Below are 23080 nucleotides of genomic sequence, written 5' to 3' on the forward strand. Positions count from 1 at the left end.
TAATTCTCAGTACTCTTCTCCTTTTCCATGCAGTGCTTTGCAGAAGATCAGAGGTCTCTGTTAATGTTGTTGTAGCCCCGTAACTAAAGCTTTGATTAGGGAAAGTCAACCCCTGATAGAAATATTGGCCTCAAGATCAGACAGAGCTTCAGATTCTTCTCTGGATGTGGAGTAATTGGAACCCTTGTGCACTGCTGGTGGGAATGTAAAATGGTAGAACCACTATGGAAAACAGCATGATGGTTCCTCAAAAAATCAAAAATAGAATTTACCATATGATCCAGCAATTTCATTTCCGGGCATATACTCAAATGAATTGAAAGCAGAGTCCCAAAGAGATATTTGTACACCCATGCTCATAGCAACCTATTTACAATAGCCAAAAGGTGGAAGCAAGCTGAATTTCTATTGACATATGAATGGACAAACAAAATGAGGTATGAACATATAATGGAATATTATTCAGCCTTAAAAAGGAAGGAAGTTCTGGCCATACCACAACATGAGTGAACCTTGAGGGCATTATGCCAAGTGAAATAAGCCATCACAAAAAGATGAATACTGGATGATTCCACTTACATTAAGTACTAGGGTAGTGAAATTCATAGAGATAGAAAACAGAATGGTGGTTGTCGAGTCCTGAGGGAAAGGGGAAATGGGAAGTTGTTTAATGGGTGCAGAGTTTCAGTTTTGCAAGATGAAAAGAGTTCTGGAGACAGTGGTGATGGTTGCCCAGCAGTATCCACGCCCTTAACACCACTGACTTGTGCACTTAACAGTGGCTAAGGTGGTAAATTTTAAGTTATGTGTATTTTACCACAATTTTAGAAATCAGGAAAAGAATTCCTCTCTGGCAGAGTTTAGCTGTGTGATCTGACATAAATTATTTACCTCTCAGAGCCTCAATTTCCTCATCTGCATCTCACTGGGTTACTGAGATAACTGAATCTGATAGTGTATATAAAGTGCTTAGAGTGTAAGCACACAGCAGGTAACCCACAATGTATCTCTCTTTTCCCTCTTTCTCTGTTGGTCTCTTAAGACCACTTTGACCCTGGGCCCTGGGAGCACTAAAGGGCTGCCTGGCTGTGAGCCACCACTATGTGACTCACCTATCACATGAGGAGAAGCTGCGCAAAGTGTTTGCCCTCAAGACATTGAAGTTTTTTATTATCGTTTGGCTTGTTTGTTTTTTAGAGACAGAGTCTTGTTCCACTGCCCAGGCTGAAGTGCAGTGGCACAATCATAGCCCATTGCAGCCTCAACCTCCTGGGCTCAAGCAATCTTCCTGCCTCAGTCTTCCAAGTTGCTGGGACTACAGGCGTGTGCCACCATGTCTAGCTAATTTTTTTTTAATTTTTTAATTTTTTTGTAAAGACAGGATCTCACTGTGTTGCCCAGGCTGCCCAAACCCCTGGCCTCAAGCAATCCTCCCACCCCAGCCTCCCAAAGTGCTGGATTACAGGTGTGAGTCACCATACCTGGCCAGGAAAGTGAAGTTCATATCAATCTCAAGAATTTGGGGAAGATGATAAAATCTAATGGAATTAAATTTCAAAATAAATTCTGATTTAAATTAAGGAATCTATTTTAGTATCATGCTCACATAAATAAGCCTGCGTTATGAAGTGATAATAAGAGTTTGTTCTATGAAGATTTATGAAACACCTCCTGTATGCTAGGCACTGTTCTAGGAGGTGGAGATTCAGAAGCGAGTGAAACAGAGTCTAGTAGACATAAAGTGCTGTGCTGATGCTTGAGGCACGTTTCTTACTTTGTCCTCCCCACAAATGAAGAGATAGGGATTTCTACCTGGGTGGAGTTGAGAAGCCAGGTCTGCTATTTGCCACAGTACTGCTCTCACCTTACTATGTGGCCTATGCATCCTTCCACCAGAATGTGTGAAGCCCCTTGGTCACAAAGCTAAGTAGTTTGCTTAAAGAAGCCTCACCTTTGCTGGTCAGATGCTTACCTATGTTCTCCTTCCTCCATCTCACAGTGGACTGCATGGACCCCACATGTTCAAGCCGGGGTGTCTGTGTGAGAGGCGAATGCCACTGCTCTGTGGGGTGGGGAGGCACCAACTGCGAGACCCCCAGGGCCACATGCTTAGACCAATGTTCAGGTCACGGAACCTTCCTCCCAGACACCGGGCTTTGCAGCTGTGACCCAAGCTGGACTGGACACGACTGTTCTATCGGTAAATGCAGGGGGAGGAAGGGTGGGTGGAGGAGGAGTGGGGGTTGGGAGGAATGAGGGGTGGGGTGGGGAGGGTGGGGAGAAGAAGCATGGGTAGAGGCAGGAGATTTCCACAGTGACATGGTCACCATTCAGTCCTGATCAGGGACGTAACTGTTCCCAATCACATAGCAATGCATTCCCCATGCCTCTGAGTGCTTTTCTTCTTTCTCTGAACTCTAGCCTTCAACACCTCTACTCTTAAAGAGAGGATTCAAAAATTACATCCTTACATCATTCCTTCCATAGTAGTGGCCCTGAGATTCCAAACTACCCCTTAACAATGGAACTTATAATTATAGATATGTTTCACTGAAATCTCATCTCATGTTAAGACATTATCCCTGGAGGCAAGGCCATAGGGAAAGTGTTCCTAGGTAAGCTCTGTAGGGGTGGGCTTTACAGGATGCATGTCCCAGCCGTCAAACCCTTTGGTTTCACCCATTTCTCAGAATGAAGTCCAAACTCAGTGTAGTGTTTAGGGTTCTTTGGGATCTGGCCCCCACCTGCCCTTCTAGCCAAATGCTCTGTTAGTCGCCAAGCTCCGTGAGGGTAGCAAACATGCCTTGATCACCTTTGCAGCCCCAGGACTCAGCATGGACTGACCCACAGCACCTGCTCAATAAATAGCGATGAATGAATGCATGAACACATGATTGAATGTGTTCTTGATTGTGGCATTTGGTTCATCACAGGGTTTGTACATATGAGGTACAAAGGATAATTCTGTCGGCACCCTTCTGTTTGAAAACACTATAATTTCCAGGTTCTTTCAACATGAGGATTACATGGGAACATACATGAGTCACCTAGCACAGTACTGGTGTACAGCGGGTTGTGGTCACATCTAATCTCTCATTCAATCTGCGCAAAAACCCTACAAGAAAGGTGTCAGTTATCCATGTTTTACCAATTTACATAATACTTTAACCAGTGAATACTTACTGAGCACCTGCAGTATACCAGGTACTCTTCCAGTCAGAGAGAATGAAGAGACCAAAGAGTCCCTGCCTTTGTAGAGTGTGCATTCTGGGAAAGGGGAGGGGAACAACAGCAACAAAATGAAGAGAAGTAAAGTGAGAAAGAAACTAAGGCTTGGAAAAATTTTAAGTGATCCTGCCCAGGGACAAAAAGCTAAAATGTGATAGCATCTCCAGTTATGCTTTTTTACTCAAAATCATTTTCCTCTGCAGTCCACGCCGTTTAAACAAAGTGAGGCTCAGATTAGCTCATTATGTTGTGTATTAACAGTTCTGGCTGTGATCAAGAAAGATGGTTGAGACCTTTGGCAGAAATGAGATCCATGCAGCATTCATGCCTTTGGGATACTTTGAATTACCTTTCCCTGTTGAATAGAGAATTGATGTTCAATACACAATCTAAATTGGACTTTTATCCTTGTTTGCAAAGCTCATGGAAAGACATGATTGTAAGCACAGATGTGCAGGGTCTTAGGAATAATTCTTTTTATATAGCTCTGTTTATAGCGATATAGTAAATGATCCTCTTAAAGCTATGCTGGCTTGCATTGTTGGTTATGTGGCCACAAAGCTAATTTATGATAGGTATATAACTGCGTCTTGCACTGTTAATCCCTGATGACACCCCACAGCATCTGAGGAGGTAGGTATAATTTTGGATGAGATTACCAAGTATTCTTTAGTTAGCTCAGTAAACAGAAACAACAGAACTATGAGAAGGGACTTTGAATAGAATTATGAGATCTCCTTTTCCTCAGTCCTGGCTATACCACTCCCCATAACTGGTATCAAACACATATGTGTCCTCATGTGCAAAGGCAAAAGAGAACCATGTGATGAGGAAAGTCCCTGAGTCAGACAGATTTGGGTTCAAATCTTGGCCCTGATACTTACTAATTATAATTGTGGGCAAGTTACTTTACCTTGTGAAGCTATAAAATGGAGATAATGATAGCACCTACCTTCTGGAGTTATAGTGAGAATTATTTAAGAAAATGAAAGACTGGGCACGGTGACTCATGCCTATGATCCCAGCACTTTGGGAGGCCGAGGCAAGTGGATCGTGATGTCAGGAGTTCAAGACCAACCTGGCCAAGATGGTGAAACCCCGTCTCCACTAAAACTACAAAAATTAGCCAGGCGCGATGACAGGTACCTGTAGTCCCAGCTACTCGGGAGGCTGAGGCAGGAGAATTGGTTGAACCCGGATGGCAGAGGTTGCAGTGAGCCAAGATCGTGCCACTGCACTCCAGCCTGGGCAACAGAGTGAGACTCCGTCTCAAAAAAAAAAAAAAAAAAAAAAGAAAAAAGATTTGGCCCATTATATGAGCTCAGTACCTGTTAGCTTTGTTATGATGATGATTAAAACACTCATTGTAGAGCACTTGATATTAACAAAGACATTTGATAATAAGACGTAAGATGAAATCCCTTTCAGAAATATAGATTCTAGTGTTTAAATCTCTAGCCTATAAATGACTAGAAGGGTCCCATGATTGCCACAAGGCCAGGAATTTAAAAGGCAGCTTTAAAAGTATTGTAATAGTAAAAACAATTGGTTTTGTTGAGTGTCCCACAGCACACTAAGATGTTTCACACAACAACACACACCCTGCGCAACAGCAGCCCTGTGAAGTTGGGATGACAGGTACGGTATTGTCCCCGTTCCTGTGACGAGGCTAGAGGAGTGGCCGTGACTTGCATGAGCCATGCTGGTGAGGGAGGAAACTGGGAGTCAAGGCCTGGCCCCGCGCTGGGGCAGCCTGCCTCCCAGCAGTCCCCACAGGCCGCGTTCCTCCTCGGCTGTCACTTTGCCTCTGGAAACTGGTTTGAAGGAGAATGAGGGCATTTCGACTGTTCTCTCTCCTCAGCCCCTGCTGTGCAGGAACTGCTGGCCTGGGTTCCAACCTGCTTCTGCCACATGTTAACCGTGTGACCTTGGCAAGAAACTTCACTTTTCTTGACTTCAGTTTCCTCATCTGAAAAATGGAGATAGTAATAGTACCTACCTCAGCGGGTTATGTAATCATTAAAGTACATCATTTTTCTATGCACGTAGAACAGTGTCTGTCATAGAATAAGCACTTAATGTCTTTCTACCACCTGCCTTCCAAGGGCACTTTCACTGAGTGAAAGCTGTTTTAAAACTACTGAGTTTTTGCAGTGAAGCCAGGCAAGGAATGCCTCTTTGCCTGGATTCACTAAAGCCAAGAAACTATCTTTCTGTTTAGGGAGTTAACTACAGGGCACAGAACAGACACTGGGCTTTTTGGGGGAAGAGTTGCTCCCCACTCGTTGAATGGCTTCAGCATGTGGCTTAACCCTCTAACCCTTAATTTTCCCTTAGGTAAAATTACTTTATAGAATCATTGTGAGGATTAGGTGAGGAAATATGGGCAAAGTGGTTCTCGTAGTATCTGGCACAGCTCACACCCTGGACAAGTGGTAGCTCTAGTCATCTTGCTTATGCTGCTTGTTGCCTGGCATGGCGGGGCTGGCACAGACACTGCCCAGTCCCTCCCATCAGGAGCTGGAGGCCAAAGGACAAATCCCAAGTGATCCTTGCACCATCAGCATTGGTTCTGGGTTCCTGGGTTGGCAGAGTTGGGCCCCTGCTGCCTGCTGCCTCCCAGGAGGGAACACTGACTATTCCCTGAGATGAGTGTCTTGCTGTTTGGCACCAAGAACAGGATTTAATGAAAGCAGCTTAAATCAACATGCCCTGCACTCAACAACCAGCCCTGTATTGAAATGTGAGCTGACAAGTTCCCCAGCACGTTGGTTAGGTTTGTGGAAACAGTGAAGTCGGATTTTATACAAGTGTTTACTCAGTTCCCTGGCTTCCTGGCAACTTGGCTTCCAGTCTCATCTCAGAAATTCCTCTTTCAATCCAGCCTCATGCATGTGGTCTTCCTTCCTTATAAACCACACGACATAACTGTTGGAACAGATTCTTATGGCCCAGAAGAGCATAGGACATAGACCCCAGTGGGACTTCACTTCCTGAGTCATTTGGGAAGATGATCCTGATCATGGTGGTGGTAGTGATGGTGGGGGAGGTGGCTACTGCTGTTGCTGTTAAACAGATAGAAAAGAGTTGGAGAGGGGGAATGACCGGCCCTAAGTGACTCAGCTTACCAGTGGCAGTTTGAATTAAATCCAGGCCCTTTGTTCCCAAGTCCTCAGCTCTTGCCTCATGCCCCCTTTGTATCCAAAGAGGTGTTCGTGTCGCCAGTCTTATCTTTCTTTCTGACAAGCCATAGGATAGAGTAACAAAGAGCCAACCATTTCTTATATTTAGCATGTAACAGGCACTGAACTAAGTCCTTTACAACCTTATCTTAGTTAAGATTCATAAAAACCCTGGGAAGGAAGTATTACTAGTATTACCATTTCCAGATGAGGAAACTGAAGCTCAGAAAGATTAAATTACATATCGGTATCCCTTTTCCCCCAACCCTTACTCGATTAATAATTGGCGGAGTCCAGATTCAAACCAGATCTGGCTCCAAGGTCTCTCCTAAACACTATGTTATATTGACCAATGTATTCTAATCTCTCTCTCTCTCTCTCTCTCTCTCTCTCTCTCTCTCTCTCTCTCTCTCTCTCTCTTCTCTTTCTCTTTCTCTCTCTCTCTCTCACCAAGCTGTGAACTCTGTGAGGTCAAGGCCTATCAGTATCCCTAGCATAGGGCCAAATATGCATTAGGTTGTCGGTGATTATTGCATGAATGACTTAACCAGTGAATAGTCAAAGAAAGAAAAAGAGCCCACTGGGAACACAGGGAAGAGAGGGGCTGCAGCCGAAAGCTCTGTCCAGGAAGATACCAGCACACTACACGACAGCGAACCTAATCGCTTCTTTCAGGACTCCACCTCCTTCCCGCCTCCACACAAGCCCCTTCCCTCCCACTCCCCACACAGTGTGCTGGGCTAACACCAAATCTCTGCACTCCTTGTCTGTCACTTGCCAGACCTAGATCATGTTAGTTTCTTGTGCAGTGCCAGCCAGCCAGAAGGCCTCCTGGACAAGAGCTGGCATCATTTCACCTCCTTCAAGCCATCTTCCCCAGAGAGCAGGCCTGCTGGGCTGGATGCCTCATCAACTTTTGCATAAGGGGGTACACTCAGTAGCACTGCTGAGCAGAACAACTCCTCCCATCTCCCTTTCCGAGTGCTTTAGTTGGCTTTTCACCCTCTTGGCTCAGAGTTGTCTCAGAAAAGGGAAAGAATTTAATCTCTTTGAGATGGTCCTTAGAATTGGAAAGGCTCGCCTTTCTTTCAGAGCTTAATGGCTTCTTTTTTTTTTTTTTTTTTTTTTTTTGAGACGGACTCTTGCCCTGTTGCCCGGGCTGGAGTGTAGTGGCGCCATCTCAGCTCACTGCAAGCTCCTCCTCCCGGGTTCACGCCATTCTCCTGCCTCAGCCTCCCGAGTAGCTGGGTCTACAGGCACCCGCCACCGCGCCCGGCTATTTTTTTGTATTTTTAGTAGAAACAGGGTTTCACTGTGTTAGCCAGGATGGTCTCGATCTCCTGACCTTGTGATCCGCCCGCCTCGGCCTCCCAAAGTGCTGGGATTACAAGCGTGAGCCACCGCGCCCAGCCAGAGGTTAATGGCTTCTAAAGATTTTAGACTTTGTGGCATTTTCCATTGTACCCTTTCAAAAACCATCCCTTAGACTCATCATTTGCCCCTGTTGGTTCTCCCTCAGGTCTTCCTTCCCCACCCTCACCCCCATAGCCTCTCTCCTCAGCCTTATAAATTTATTCCTCATTTCCACTGCTATATGAGTTCTCTAGTCTTGTCTCCCATAAATGACTTTTATTTGAGAGGGCCCTCTCACTATATTTTATTCCTTAGGGTTGCTGGCTTACAGAAGCAGTACATGGCAGAGATTTTGCCTGTAAAATGCTCATGCTGTGGGTTTATGATTCTTATCATTTGATTGCAGTTGAGTTTCATGGAATAACAGGTGGAGATGTTTTAGAAATTCAGTGGCATAGGTTTGGAGGTAACATGTGCAGTCAGCAAGAATTGCATGAAATTTGGAGTAGGACCAGGCTAGATTTTCAAGACTCAGCTTAAGCATAGACTATGGCTAATGACACCTGCCTTGCAGGGTTGTTTTCCAAATCAGACTTAACATGTATATGGTGGCTGCATTCAGTAAGCAGTCAATAAATGAAGTAGTTGTATATAGTTTTAGAATGCATGATTAGATTTAAATTATCCAAACAGTCCTTAGACTCTAACAAATTTAATTCTTAGGACAGTTTATACAATGAAGGTTTGGAGCCAGAAGGCCTGGATATGAATCTGTGTAACCTTAAACAACTCACTTGCTCTCTCAGAGGCGCAGTTTCCTTGCAGTTTCTGAGCCTCTCTACCATCCCCTTTCCCCAGTCCCCAACACTGGTCATTGACACTAGATGAAGAGTTGTTATCTAGATCATTATCTAGATGAAGAGTCAGATAAAAGCTGACACATTTATCCCCAAACAACTAGGTCAGTGGCCCACAGCACAAGGGAGTTAGAGTCAGCCTCCTTTCAGCATGAAGAGCTTCCTGAGGTCCTTTCCAGAGAAGAGCACAACCTCTTCAGAGAGAGCACCCCACAATAGCTCCATACCTGCTCCCACACCGACACATTCACTGCATTCATTCACTGAATCTTTCCAGCCTCTCCCATGTGCTGGACATTCACTGTTTTAGGCACTGAGGATCAGACAGCCCCACAGCCTGGTCAGGAAATGAGACGCCTAATTATTCAGCATGAGCGGAGCTCTGATGGTTGTGTGTATGGTAGGGTTTGGGAGCACAAAAGCAGAAGCAGTGAACTAGGCCAGTAATGGGATGGGAGAGGAACCGGAGAAGGTTGTCACCAGCCAGAGACTTGGGAGTCAGACCCTGAAAGGAGACTGAAGGGAGGCCCCCTGGTGGCCAAGGAGGAGAGGGCAGCGCAGGCTGAGGGAACAGCATGTGCACAAGTAGAGAGCATGCATGGTTGGCTAGACAGTCACGCTTCATTCCGGCTGGAGATAGGAGCTGCAGGGGTGGGTGGCAGAAAAGAAGGCCAGAGGTAGGCAGGATCCAAACCTCGGAGCGCGCTGAATGCCGCGCCGAAAATCTTGGCTTAAAATAATTGTCAATGCACATTGAAGATTTCCCTTTCAGACTCCACATCAGGTCTCTCTCTTTGGCTCTCTCACCTCAATCTGGCCTAGATTCTACCTTAACGGAGCCGGACCGTTCAGAATTCACACTCAGATCCTCTGAGCTTTCAGTTTAGTCTCTAGTAATCTCCTCCCTTCCCAAAGGGAAAGAGAATCACAAAGCATAAATAGTAACAATAACGACTAGACGGATATGGTGCTGAAAAACCCTGTTATCAAATGAAGTAACAATTGACAGCAAAATAAACTCAATGCTTTCACAAAAATAAGCTTAAAGTAGCAACCGGGTTAAAATAATTAAAGCTCTAAACATAGCAGTTGCATTAGAGCTAAATTCAATTTTATTTACGAGGCAAAATATAATTACATTTAAATTTGAAGGAACAGAATTTAATTCTTATTAATGACAGAAAGACTGAGTGAGATGCTTTAATGCCAGAGAAATTGTCTGAAGTTCATGGATGGGAGAGAAAATTAGATTCAGCATTGAGCGTTCTCCACTGTTACAAGTCTTATTTGTGTAGCCAGAATTGTTCCTTCTCTGAGAAGCATTAGCTTCTCAGCCCAGAAAGCACAGCACCGACATCCAATTAAACATCAAAAGGAAACAATCAAGCTAGGCTATTTCTGTATAGGTATGTTATAGGAGGGGAAACTCAAGGTTAGAATTTCTCCAGAGGAATAATAGCCATTGAAACTTGACATTTCCTGTACCCCTTCCCAACAGCGAGTGATAGCCTAAAATCAAAGTTCAGAATAATAAATATCAAGGAGATTGACACTGGCATAGAGAGGAAGGGTAGTGTCAGAGGGTGGCATGGAAGAGCCTACCAGTTGCCTGGGAGGTAGTGTGGAGGTTTAGACACAAAGAGATGGTCAGCCAGGAAAGAGTTCCTAACATTTAGTCAAAGACTGGAAAATTGGGCCCAGACAAGCATGCTGCTAAATACTGCCAGAGTTAAAGGTTGATAAACCAAGAGCTGGCAGATTTGTAATTTAGTAGAATTTCCCCTGACAGCCCTGGAACATTTTCTGTCAGAATTGGATCTCTTCAGTATGCAAATTTAAGCCCTCCTGAAATTGGGCTTCAGAATGAAGTTTTTATTTGGATGCCCAAGCTGATATCTTGTACAAAATCTCTAGTTGTCTTCCTGAATCAATCTGCTGTTATTGTAACTTGTAATCTAAAAAAACCTGTTCTTTCAATGGAAATTTTATATTTTACAGAGCTCCTTCATGTATGTGCTTCATTATTTATTCAAACAGCAAATACATTAACCTCTGACATTGCAGATGGTGTTACTCCCAGGAAACCAGGGTCCGGAGAACTCGGGTGACTTGCTCAAAGACACTCTGAGGAAATGATGATTCACTTCCAGGCTTCTCTGGCTTCAGAGCCCATGTTTATCCCCTGCACAACTCTGCCATTGGTTATTACCAAGGTTTATGCCGAAACTGCCAGTAAATCAGGTATCAGGTTTTGGATAGCACTTCATTTAGTAACACTGCCAGAGGAACCATGTAAATTGGATCATGACTTTGGTGTACTAATATTACTACAAGGGTTTCAGAAAAAGAGTAATTGCTCTCAACCAATGGTCAGGGAAGCTTCTTGGAGGAAGTGGAATTTAAGGTGGTGTTGGAGGTTAGATACGAGTAGGTAGCGATAAAAGGAAGAGGCAAGCAACTTGCAGTAGCCAATTGTAGAAGTCAAAGATTTGCAACATATACTAAGATGGGAGATCAGGACATTTTCTAGGAAAGATGAGTAGCTTGAAGTGGCTTAGCTTAGGATGTTTGTGGCAGTAGTAAGAGGTGGAAAAGGTGAGGGAAGCCAGCATGAATAATCTTGAAGGAGTTTAGGTTGTTTCTGTCTTTGGGAGCCACTGAGAAGTTTCAGGTGGAGGTGTGACAAGGTCAGGTTTGGTTTTAGAAACCTACTCTATTGTCAGCATACAGTTGAAGGTTCCTGGGGGACAGCCAGGTGGAAGTGTCCAGGAAAGAGTTAGATAGATGAGCTTATGACTGAGTGGAGAAATGAGCCTTTTACAAAAGGTTATTAGGATCAGAGATCGTTGAGAAGAGAGTGTGACATCAGCTGTCTCTTCATTTCACCCAGCTGGGACCTTTTAGTGGGGGTCTGGTTGTGTTCCAGTCCTGGCTGAAAATACACATCCAAGTCACATTATTTGGCTTCCTTGCTCACTAGTTCTTTCCTGACTTGTTATCCTTCTGCAAAGTCAGTTCCTATTTGGAGGCCTCCTCCAAGCTAGGTTTGAACTCCTTTAATCAGGAAGCCAGATACTCTCCAATTAAGAGGAGTAGCAGTGGCTTACTGCTTCCTGTGGTAGGTGCTTTGTAAAGACTTGAAAATCTAGTCCTGGGGGAATAGATGTGGAGACCTGCTCTGCACCCACATACTGGAATCCACTTTTCTGCTTGGTTTGAAAGCTCTCCAAGCTCCTTGAATGAGGTGAAAGGCCGTGTGGTTTCCAAGGCTCATTAACTTTCTGCCATCTCGATCCGTGGAACAGAGCCATGGCTTGAAGCAGCTCTGACTCTCGGGTGATGGGGAGGGAAGTTGAAAAGCACAGGAGAGTAGCTTGGGTTTGGCCTCAGTGTCGAAAGGAGACTAATTACTGTAAGGAAGTCAGAGGTTCCTTTCCTGTACCTTCTTCCCCTTCTGGCTTCTTCCTGCAACCTGCACTGAGACTAAAAGCCATCTGTCCAACTTAGTGAGGGAGGGAGGGAGGGAGACAGTGTGGGTGCCATACTTTCAGAATGCTAATTTGTACAAAATATAGGGAGATCTGGTCTGCGGGAGAAAAAGTTAACTTTTAATTAGCCTACTGTGTGCTGGGCATGGTGACTGGCATTGTGCTCATTTACACACATAGGCAGACTTGAGTTCCTTGTGGATATGAATAATTTCATATAATCTCGTATCCTCAGCCCCTAGGCATATCTGGCACAGAGTAGATGCTCAGTATATTTGTAAATCTGTTTCAAAACTCTGGTAGATAGACATCATTATCACCATTTTATAAATGACAAAAATAAGGCTCAAAGCGATGCAGTATTTGTTTCACATAGCTAGGAAGTAGCAGAGCAAGCAGTTACCTGATTCCAAGCCTCTGCTCTGTGAAAAATCACAGAATCTTGAACAGTTACATGGAGCACTGTGTCCTTTACCACTGGAATCTGGCAATGCAGATACAGTCAGAAGACATGTTTCCTGTGTAAGACTCACGGGGGAATGCAGAGATTAATTTGATGATGGCAGGGTTCTCTAGACAACTCAGGTAGACTAATAACCCTGAGAAAGGAAGATCCACATTAAAGTGCTTTGGGAAGGCAGAAGGTGAAAATCCTTCCAGCGGCCAGGAGGGGACTTCAAGGAGGAGGTGGCACTGGAGCCAGAGCTCAAAGCACATTTAGATTTGAACCCATGAAGATCACAGTAAAGGAGCCCAGACTATGGAAATGGCACAGGCAGAAGCACAGAAGAGGGCCAAAGAGTGCGGCGACCACCCTCTGGCAGCTACTTGTCCAGCTGCACCCTTACATTGACTGTTTCCCAAGGCAGCCAGCAAGTTCCTACTCAAGTACTGACATGCACGTCACTGTGTGGCATAGGATAAGGTACTGCCTAGATAGGCCCTAGTTTTCCCATCTAGAGAATTCTCTTCTAACCATAAAGCCTGCTCCTCTAGTTTTCCTCTTTTTCTCCCTTGACTCTAGTCCACCTAAAGGAAATCTTCTGGCAAGAACCAGGCCACTTCCTGCCCAGTGCCAGCTCTCTCCTGGCTTGATCTCCTTCTTCATTTTCTGCTCTTCCCCTGGACCTTCACTCACAGCTCCCCTGGTCTCTGTGCCTTTATTCCACATCCACCTTGCAAAACCCAGGATCATTTTAATCATTCACCATTTCTGATCTCACAGCTGGGCTTCTGAATGCAACTAAGCCAAATCACATCATGCTCATGATCTTTAGCCTCTCCTGGGCCCTCCCAGCTGCAGTTCTTGTACTTTGTGAGTTCTCGCTCTCATTCGCCAAAGGGGCTCTTTCAAACATCCACATCTATTCACCAGCACCGTGCTCCAGGGAGGTTCCTGCCTCCTACCTCACTGAGAACGCTGAGACCAGTAGCTCAGTGCTGCCCCATTATCCTGCCTGCTCCCCATGCAGCCTGTGTCCCACATGACTCTCTGATCCCTCTACCCAGAGGGTGAGGTACCCCCTATGCCCATCCCTCTGATTGTACTTCAGAAACAGTCCTACCTGTTGAAAGGCACCTCAGTTGGGCATCCCCTTGCTCCCTCCAGTATCTTCAACCCCTTCTTTCCCTGATGCTTTCCAGCACATAAACATGAAATAGTTGGGACACTTAGATGGCCTGGTGACACACAGCTGGTTAGGTGATTACACATTTGGGTGGATGGACAGATAGTTGGGCTGATGGATGAGCAGACAGATGGATGGAGGATGAATAGGCAGATAAACAGACAAACAAAAGGAAAAGTGCTTAATACAGTCAGCACTGGGTTGAGGTAAGAAAAGAAACTCAAACACTAGTTCCAGAGATCTTAGAGTCTAGCTGGGGCTATGATCTAAGATGTAATTAGCAATCAGGGGATACACTCATATGGCATCTGAGGTATTGTCTAAACCTGATTCCACAACTCATAGGCCAAAAAGCATGTGAATCACAGTCACCTTTCATTTCTAGCTCAAGCTGTTTCCTCAACTGTGATATGGGAGTGAAAGCATCATTGCAGGACTATTGTGAGAATTTAATGAGTTAATATTTGTGTTCCAACAACAACGGTTACAGTTCTGGAACATTGAAGGTACTTCATTTTCTTATTTTTGCCTCAAATGCTGACTGTTGGACTCTAAGTATGCCAGAATTTCTGATAAACTCCCCCAGTTATGCAGTAACTCAGATGAGCTAGTGATAAAACAAAAAATCATGGCAGGAATCATTTAAAATTAACCCTTTTTTTAAATTTCTTGAGTTCACTCTTGGAATCTCAGGTCCTCAGCAAAATAGAACAATTGTACTTATCTCTTTTAGTGTTAAATGCAGACTTATGAAAGGACTTCCCAGGAGGTCCCAGGGGGCCAAGACTCTGTTTCCACATGACTGGAATTTTAGGAACAGCTTCATTTGCACCTGTTCCTTGCTTAGCAGGAAGGTGTGCAGATCTTTGGGTGGGGGCCCTTCTACCCCTTACTTGTATCAATTTTGAGCATCTTTCCAAGTAGAAGAAATTTTATGGGAAAATTATGCATAAATCTCTCCCTTTAGGAGAAAGGCACAGATTCCCCTACTAGCTATTTTAATGAACAGGATTGTAAAGTAAGTCCAGACAAATTAAAACGTAGCTGCGATAGGTCCCAGGCTTCATCTGGGCTTGCAAGGGGATTAACATCTAATGAGAGGAGCCTGGGGCAGCTTTTCCTGTACATATACATTTTTTGGCTTAATTAACCAAGAGCCTTTTCCCTACCCTTTTGCCTCTTCTTCGTGTGTTCACCCCCTTCCACATCATAGAAAGAGAACAGGTATGACTTGGGCATTAGCATGAAGAAGATGTATCTGTGGGTGTAAGGACCAAGGCAGTGTTTTAAATTACAGAGTTCACACACAGAGATTGGAGAAAATGAGTTTCTAAGAAGCTTAGGCACAAAGGACACTGAGCCTCTACGTGAATATATTTAACAAAATAACTTGTATACGACATGGCACTGAGATAGAGTCACATCAACTGACATACTTCCAATGACATTCTTCCATTGAAGCTTTTTTCATTCATCTATTCTTTCAGCAAACATTTGTTGAAAGCCATGCTGGGCCACACCTGGTGCTAGTGCCAGGGAACCACATTGGACCTTCCCATCAAGTGGACTTCCAATCTAGAGAGAAGACAGTGCACGGGTGAGGCAGGGAAGAGGTGGGGTAGGGAAAGGGTGGTCCTATAGGTTTGACTTTCTATAGGGGAAGAGCTCACGTGTGGCTAGGTTCATCTCCAAGGGCCTGTACAGTTCAGTCAAGAACTCTGTAAGCTTGGAACAGGAATTTTAGGACAGTTGGAGATTTTCCCTTGATTTTGAGAGGAAGTCCAGGCTACAAATACAAATGCCTTCTACCTTGGTTTTGATACTCTTGGCTGATGATGCCATGCTAGGTGACCAGAGGAAGGACATGCTTTTCTACTAGTAGCCCCAAAGTTTGAGACTACTACTAGAAAAGCAAACGTTTCATTCTTCAGGAACACGTTCCTCTGCTGAAATCAACTTGGAGCTGTGCTGATGGAATCATCTTAGGTCCTCATCAGTCATATACACAGCATAGTGTACATACAGCTTTTAATGTAAACTGTTTCCTTCAGTTGTCACCACTCATGCTAGAGGGGGACTATTATTACTCTCCTCATTTTAGGGGTAAAGAATTATGTCTCAGAGAGATTAAGTTCCCCAAGGACCCACAGCTAGAAAATTGGGGAGTCAGAATCTGAACCCAAGTCTACCCTATGGCTGTGTACTTCTAGTACTTCAAAAGATTTCTCCCAGTCCCTAGCCCTCCAACATTAATTCAGAAAGCTCTGATGTTGGTCATGTGAAAGCCAACTAGCATTTCTCAAACCCTCCCTTGTTATTGGGTATGTTGTGAAAGTCAGAATTCACATGTGATCTTCTAAGTTTAGTCTATTGTACTTGCCACTACATTTCATTTCCCTTGTTATAAAAATGTGTGTCTTTATGATATCTTGAATATGTGCCAGGCACTATGTTAGAAGCTATACTTTCATTCATGCTAAATTGATTTAGGTTATATCTGTCTGCCATGCTAGAATGTAAACTCTTTGAGGTCAGGAAAAAATTCATGCCTGTCATAATCACCATGGGATCTCCAGTGCCCACTGTGGGACTTGCACACAGGGAGCATCCAAGAAATCAACCAAATGAAAGTAATTCCTACAGCAATCCTCCAAAGTATAGTAGTTGATGTCATTCCCATTTTACATAAGGGAACCTGTGACTAGGAGAGGAGCCATAACCTACATTTCACAAAGGACCACTTACGTTATGTAAAAGACATATGAGCTGTCAAATTATATCTGTTTTAATGTCAAAGCAGAATCTGAGAAGGAAAAATAAAACAGTTCCTTTTGTTTCAAGGTATTTTGAAAAACAGAAACTATAGGGACCATGACTTGAGGCCAAATGATAAAGTAGCATCACAGGTTTCTACTCTCATCTTGAGTCTGTGGGTCTCTCCACTCAGTCAGATGGGCCTATCTGCAGAGAACCCGAGCGCTCCTAGGCTGTGTTACCATCAGTTAGCACCCCATAAACATCGAGGTCGCCCTGCTCAGGCCCCTTCCATTAAAATGTGTAAGAGCTCACAACTCAGCTTGTAAAGGGCTGGTGGAGGGGTGCCAGTCACCAGGCCACTTTAACTTCATGCCAGGAGAGCATGTCTAGTGTAAACTGGCAAGGAAGTGGAGTGTTTGGATGGACAGAGCCATAGTCTCCAGATGGGAAGGGTAAGACTAAGTGCCTGGGAAACTCTGTGTAGAGGATCTCATTTCATCTCGCATATATCAGGGTCTGACTTGGATATAACAAAGGATAAGCAGGGCCAGAAGTGGCAGGATGTGGGGATCTGCTGGAAAAGCTGAGAGTTTCCCTCAAGCGGAAGCCCACCCATAACAGGTCTGCATTCCTTGCCTGTTCTGAGGCTTCGTTTCCTTATCTGTAAAATGCTTACTTTGAAGTACTGTTCCAAGGGTTGTCAAAACAATGAAAAACACTAGAGGATCACATGCCCTTGTAGAATGTCCTCATACTATCTGGCCTCAGTATCCACACCACTAAGAAGGATAATAGCCAGGCATTCTCACAGCCTTGTTGTGGTAGTTCAATGAGAAATTGTCCATGAAGAGTGCTTTGCAAACTGTAAAACTTGATGTGAGCATTAGTTAAACAAAAAGTGGCTTTCCCACATATTACCTCATTTGATCTAACACCAACCCTGTGAAACCGGTGAAGTGGGAATTATTAACCCCATTTTACAGAAATGGAAAGCAAGGTTCAATGAATTGCATAATTGGCAGCTTGCAGATTGCCCAGCCAGTAAGTGGCAAAGCCATGGGTAGATCAGACCTGTCTGATCCTAAGTTCCGTGTTCTTTAATTCATTGTACATAGCCAAAAGATGCAGGCATGAGTCATAGCTGTAGGTTATTTGGATAATCTTTTGAATGCCAGTATTAGTTTGTGCTTTATCTGGACTGTGATCTCCTGGGGGGCAGAGATTATATCTTATTGACCTCTGTATTTCTAGCACCAGGTACAGTCTCTGGCGTATAGTAGGCATGTGTGGATATTATTAGAAGAATATATGAATTGTATGAATTTATCAATACCTACTATATATAAGGCAGGAAGAAGCTTCTGAAGTGGTTGCCCTCATCATCGCTACTTTGCAGAGGAAGAAAAGGAAGCTTACAGCTATTGAGTAGGTCGTACAGCTAGCAGAACTGAGATCTGGAATCACATCTGATTCCAAGTCTTACTGTCTTTCGTCCATACTGTCTCCAGGTGACTTAACAAAGCAATGAAGTACGTTTTAGCTAAGACGTGAAGTCTGGAAGTTGATTGTGGGGAAAAGCCTGCCTCTTCTCTTTGTCCCCGATGGGCTCCATGTTCTCTGCTGCCTGAAAACACCATGGCTCTGGCCCCAGCAGCCTGCCCCTCTCCTGGCTCACACCTCAGTGAATAGTATGCTTTCTGCTGTTTACTTTCACACCATAAACCACCACCTGGAAAAAGTGCTGAGTAAACTCAAACAAATACTAAGCTGATTTTTCATCTCTCCCAGGGCCCTCAAGGGAAAGTTCCAGCCCTGACCCCAGGCTCAGCCTCCAGAGTCACCAGGAAGTCATTGTCCTTTCAATGTTGTGCAGAAGAAATGGGAATTACAGAGACAGGACCTAGGAAGTCCTGGGGCCTGGAGATTGTCATTCTTTATCTGAGGCAAGACCAAGTGTTGTCTATGTGAGCAAGAAAGAAAAAGAGCTTAAACAACATCCTAGGAGGCTGCTTGACATACCTCCGCAGCCCTGTCCTCACACACGACCGTCTCATACAGGCAGGTCGCTAGAAAGAAACAGACAGGTGGGCCTGGCTGGACTTTTCAGCCAGGCTAAGTGGGGTGTGGTGAATGAATGTTTATCATTCTCAGGCACCTATAGCCTCAGGCATACCATGATTCATCCATCATCCAACGAACCTTAATAAGAGGTCTATTCTATACCAGGATCTGTGCTTGGTACCAGGGATAGAGGTGATCAAAGGAACTAGACCAGCCTTGGGTTCCTAGTCTGATGATAAGACAGACACAGAAACAGAAAACCACTCTACCATGTAAAAATGGGAAGGAAAGAAACAAGTGAATAATCCACAGGGTGAATTACAGGAGATTTCTCAGAGGAGGGGGTACTTTTCAGCCAGATCTTGGGGGTAGATTACACTGTCTAACAGGGAGGGTGCTCTGTGATAGAATCCCACGTTCTTACAGCCTGAAGGGATCTTAGGTACCATTAGGTTCCAGTGCAATAGACAAGGAAACTGACACCCAGAAGAGAGGAAGTGACCTCCCCAAAGCCACACAGTAGATCAGTGGCTGAGGAGGCATAGATCTTACAAACCTCCTAGACTCCCTGTCTAAAGTTCACTGTGCTGACCTCAATTCAAGAAACCTTTCTTGGGTTGCTCGATCTTTGTCATGCCTTTTTGTCATCCACTTCACCGGGTGCTCTCCAGAGCCCAGTTAGGTCAGCAAGGGCTGCTGCAAGGTGGTATCGTGCAGCTCACACTCTCCAGACAAGGAACTGTCTGACAGGATCAGGAACTCTCCAGACAGGAACTGTAGCTCAGTGAAGTCAAGGGACCTGCCCCAGGTCACACAGCTCAGAAGCTCCTGAGCCTGGCATAGAACCCAAGTCCCTGGCTCCAGGTCAGAGATATCCCTTCCCACTTTTCAGCTGAAGAATCTGATGTGTTACTGCAAATAATAAGTACCTCCCTTTTGAGGTAATGTGCTTGGCAGGATGTCTGGCACAGGAACACAATGTACATGGTAACTTACTATTTTTTAAATTCTCAAACATTTTATTCATTGTCTTGTAGGTTGGTAGGAAGGTCTGAGCCCCTGAGACCTAATTTTGTTTTCTTTTCTTTTTCAAAGTAGCTAAGATATTAGCAGCTTCTAAACCAAGCGTGCAGCTTGGAAGGGAGATGAGCAAATACACCTTGACAGAGGTGCCAGCTAATTTAGTTTGAAAGAAATGAAAAGGGTTGAGATTTTCATGTGAATTTGAAGCATGTTGGGCCACGAGGCATGAGAATCAAGTCAGTCTCTCTCCATCAGAGCCCTGGCAGAGAGCTTCAGTGAACGTGGTTGCTCAACCTGAACCTGTTTCCTAAAGAGCAGTTGTATTTTGGAAGACTTTACCACCTCCGCCTGCAGTAAGCATGAAGCTGTTGCTGGCCTGGAGCCTGAGGGGCTTGTGAATCGGGCCCTGTGTGTTTTGCACCATCTCACAGATGGACCTTTGTGAAGGGTGGGCAGCTCCACTCTGGCTATGAAGGGCCCCCCTCCAAACCGTTTGCTTTGGATCTGAAACCCCATTTAAATGGTTCTTGGAGTTGGGGTGAGGAAGCAGGAAGCTGAAAGAGAATAAACCCAGCAGAAGTACAGAACAAACTGTAGGTTTTGGACAACAACCCAGAGAATACTCACGGGGTTGGGGTTCAGCCTCCCTCCCGCACCCCAACCTCAATCAGAGTCCAGGCAGTCATGAAATGCAGGCCGCGGAACTCATCACGTGCCCAGCCAGACCACAAGCACTTCATTTGGCGACGGGGTCTCATCCTTACTTTGTTTTCACACATAACCGGTTTTTAATTACATTTGACTTTTCCTGACATCTGTTCAGAAGGCCAGTCCCCTTTGGAACGGGCAAGCACAAAGGCAGGGACAGGCTGGCAAGAGGGAGAAGCAAATTGAGCAGAGCCCTACAATCCCTCCTCTTTTGGTAGGGAAACAGGCACAGGACAGGTTCTGCCCAGAGAATTGTTCTCATCCGAGGGTCATTGTCCACGGAGATTAGTCTCCCGAACCTCTGGAATCCCAATCTGTCACAGAAGCCCAGGTATGTAGCCAAGTGTGACTTTGGTTTCCAATAATAACTTGCTCAATACTTGTTGTTTTTCTCTCTCCTCCCTCCCCTGCCCCTCTGGCCACTGCCCTCCCCTCCTGGCCCTGGTGTCCTCCCTCCTTCTGCTCCTCCCCACAGAGATCTGTGCTGCCGACTGTGGTGGCCACGGCGTGTGCGTAGGGGGCACCTGCCGCTGCGAGGATGGCTGGATGGGGGCAGCCTGCGACCAGCGGGCTTGCCACCCGCGCTGTGCGGAGCATGGGACCTGCCGCGACGGCAAGTGCGAGTGCAGCCCTGGCTGGAATGGCGAACACTGCACCATCGGTATGGCGGGCCAAGGCCCCCGGGTACCTTCTCTGGTCTGCAGGACACCTTTGTCTGTCGGGGCATTTCAGGGCCAGCCTGGGCCCTCATCGCATGTGGGGATGGGGAAGAAAGTCCTTTCATCTGGAGGCATTACGACTGGCATTTCCTAGCCATCGGTTAGATTTAAACTCACAATTTGGTGTTTTAAACCTTATTACTCCCAATTTCCATTTCCCAGGTCCTGGTTAGCTGGTTAACACACCTTGCTCTTTAGCTCTTTCCAGGCTAAATGCAGTGTGGCTCTATGTCAGGGAGCTCTGTGTTCAGGAATTAGGCAGATGAGCACTTCTTAGCAGCTATGGGCAAGGCCCGTCAACACTCTGGAGCCTCAGTTTCATCACTTGTACGATGGGGATAATAATACATGTGAAGACCTTAGCAGAGGCTGGCATGCAGTGGAATGCCCAATACATGCAGCCATTATTATCCAATGCATTATCTTGCTGGGATGGCTGGGGCTTAGTTCTGAGCCCTCCATGCCCACTGGGCTCCTAGGTCAGAATTCCCCAAGAGGTCTGGAATCCTGGGGAGAGCTCCCCACAGGCCCTGAGGCCACATCTGGAGTCCCTTAGGCCTGGGATCTTCCCCCATCCTCAGTTTCCATCCTGTCTGCATTTGTCTCCTTTCCCCTCCCTTGGGGGCTCCTCGGCACCAGCTCCTGCTGAAGCAGCTCTGAAAACAAGCTGATCACTTCGTTCCCTTCTTTCTGCCTTTCCTGCTGGTTTTGTTGATTTTAAACTCAGCCAGACGTTTTGCTTGGTTTATTATCCTGGAATGAGCACTCACCAAAAGCTCTTTATTGAATCAACTGGTTTGTGTATATATGTGTGTTTTAACTTCTTCCCCTTCCGTTTTTGTTTTGTTTTTTTTGTTCTTTTTTTTTTTAACTGAAGGGTCTGTGATCAGATGGTGAGCACATGGCTTTAGAAGGCAGGATTCCAGGTGCCTTTCTGGCTCAGAAAGTGACCTCTTGGGTCTTAGAGAAACTGGAAGACAAGCCCCACAGCTTTGGAGAGACAAAGGAATTTTGAGCAAACAGAGCTACCTCTTACCCCTTGAGGGTTTTTTCTAGTCTTCATTGTTCTTGTTTTGAAGCCTAACATTAGTTTATATCCTTGGTCCCTGCCCCTGAAACATCCCTGGTTTTGGTCATGGAGCACCTTACATTTATTAATATTAATAATAATAATGGCTTCTGATTTTTAAGTATTCACAACATGCCGAGAGCTGTGCTAAGAACTTTAGCTGCATTATTTTATCCTCCTTACAATTACCCTGTGAAGCAGTATGTATTATTTCCTCATTTTCGAGGATCTGAGGCTTAAGGTCACAGAACTTCAAAGAGGTAGAACAGGAATTTGACACTTGATTTTTCCTTACCAGCTGCTTGCTCTGCAGCCCTTGCATGACAAAGTCCAGGTTTTCTACTGAGGCACCTGCTCTTGTCCTTCCTGGAGACTGTGCCGTGTTGTGGCAGTTGCACTCAGAGTCTGTCACCTAATCTGCCCAGCCCCCACCCTCAACAGAGCCACTCCATCACGATGGCAGCCACTGCAGCAGCCATTGCAGGTTGTGCTGCGTCATCTTACTGTGTGCTCCTTAATGGCTATTTTATGTCAGTGTCATCCTCCCTTACTATTGTCCTGGAAACTCCTTAGTGAGAAGTGGCCCTGGTCATCCAAGGGGCCCTCTTCTTTAAACTCTGCTTTCCCCTCACTTTCCCTTTTCTGCATGACTGAGGATGAACCAAGCTTTCAGCCTCCCAGCCCAAAAGAAAGCCCACACCTATCTTAAAAAAAATAATAATAATAAGGCCAGGTGCAGTGGCTCACACCTATAATCCCAGCACTTTGGGAGGCCCAGGCGGGTGGATCACGAGGTCAGGAGATCGAGACCATCCTGGCTAACATGGTGAAACCCAATCTCTACTAAAAATACAAAAAATTAGCCAAGCGTGGTGGCATGCACCTGTAATCCCAGCTACTCAGGAGGCTGAGGCAGGAGAATGGTGTGAACCCGGGAGGCGGAGCTTGTAGTGAGCCAAGATCGTGCCACTGCACTCCAGCCTGGGGGACAGAGCGAGACTCCGTCT

At 45.3% G+C, this 23080-nt stretch overlaps 1 protein-coding gene across 1 annotated transcript in view; it reads left to right on the forward strand.

The window, feature by feature from the left end:
* Window positions 1–23080, forward strand: part of TENM4 (teneurin transmembrane protein 4) — a 420170-nt gene that overhangs the window by 270077 nt on the left and 127013 nt on the right. The window contains 2 exon segments of the mRNA XM_030918905.1: window positions 2000–2200; window positions 20761–20946. Of these exon segments, the coding sequence (XP_030774765.1) occupies window positions 2000–2200; window positions 20761–20946 (387 nt within the window).

Source organism: Rhinopithecus roxellana, chromosome 15, assembly GCF_007565055.1.
Source record: "Rhinopithecus roxellana isolate Shanxi Qingling chromosome 15, ASM756505v1, whole genome shotgun sequence".
Taxonomy (NCBI): domain Eukaryota; kingdom Metazoa; phylum Chordata; class Mammalia; order Primates; family Cercopithecidae; genus Rhinopithecus; species Rhinopithecus roxellana.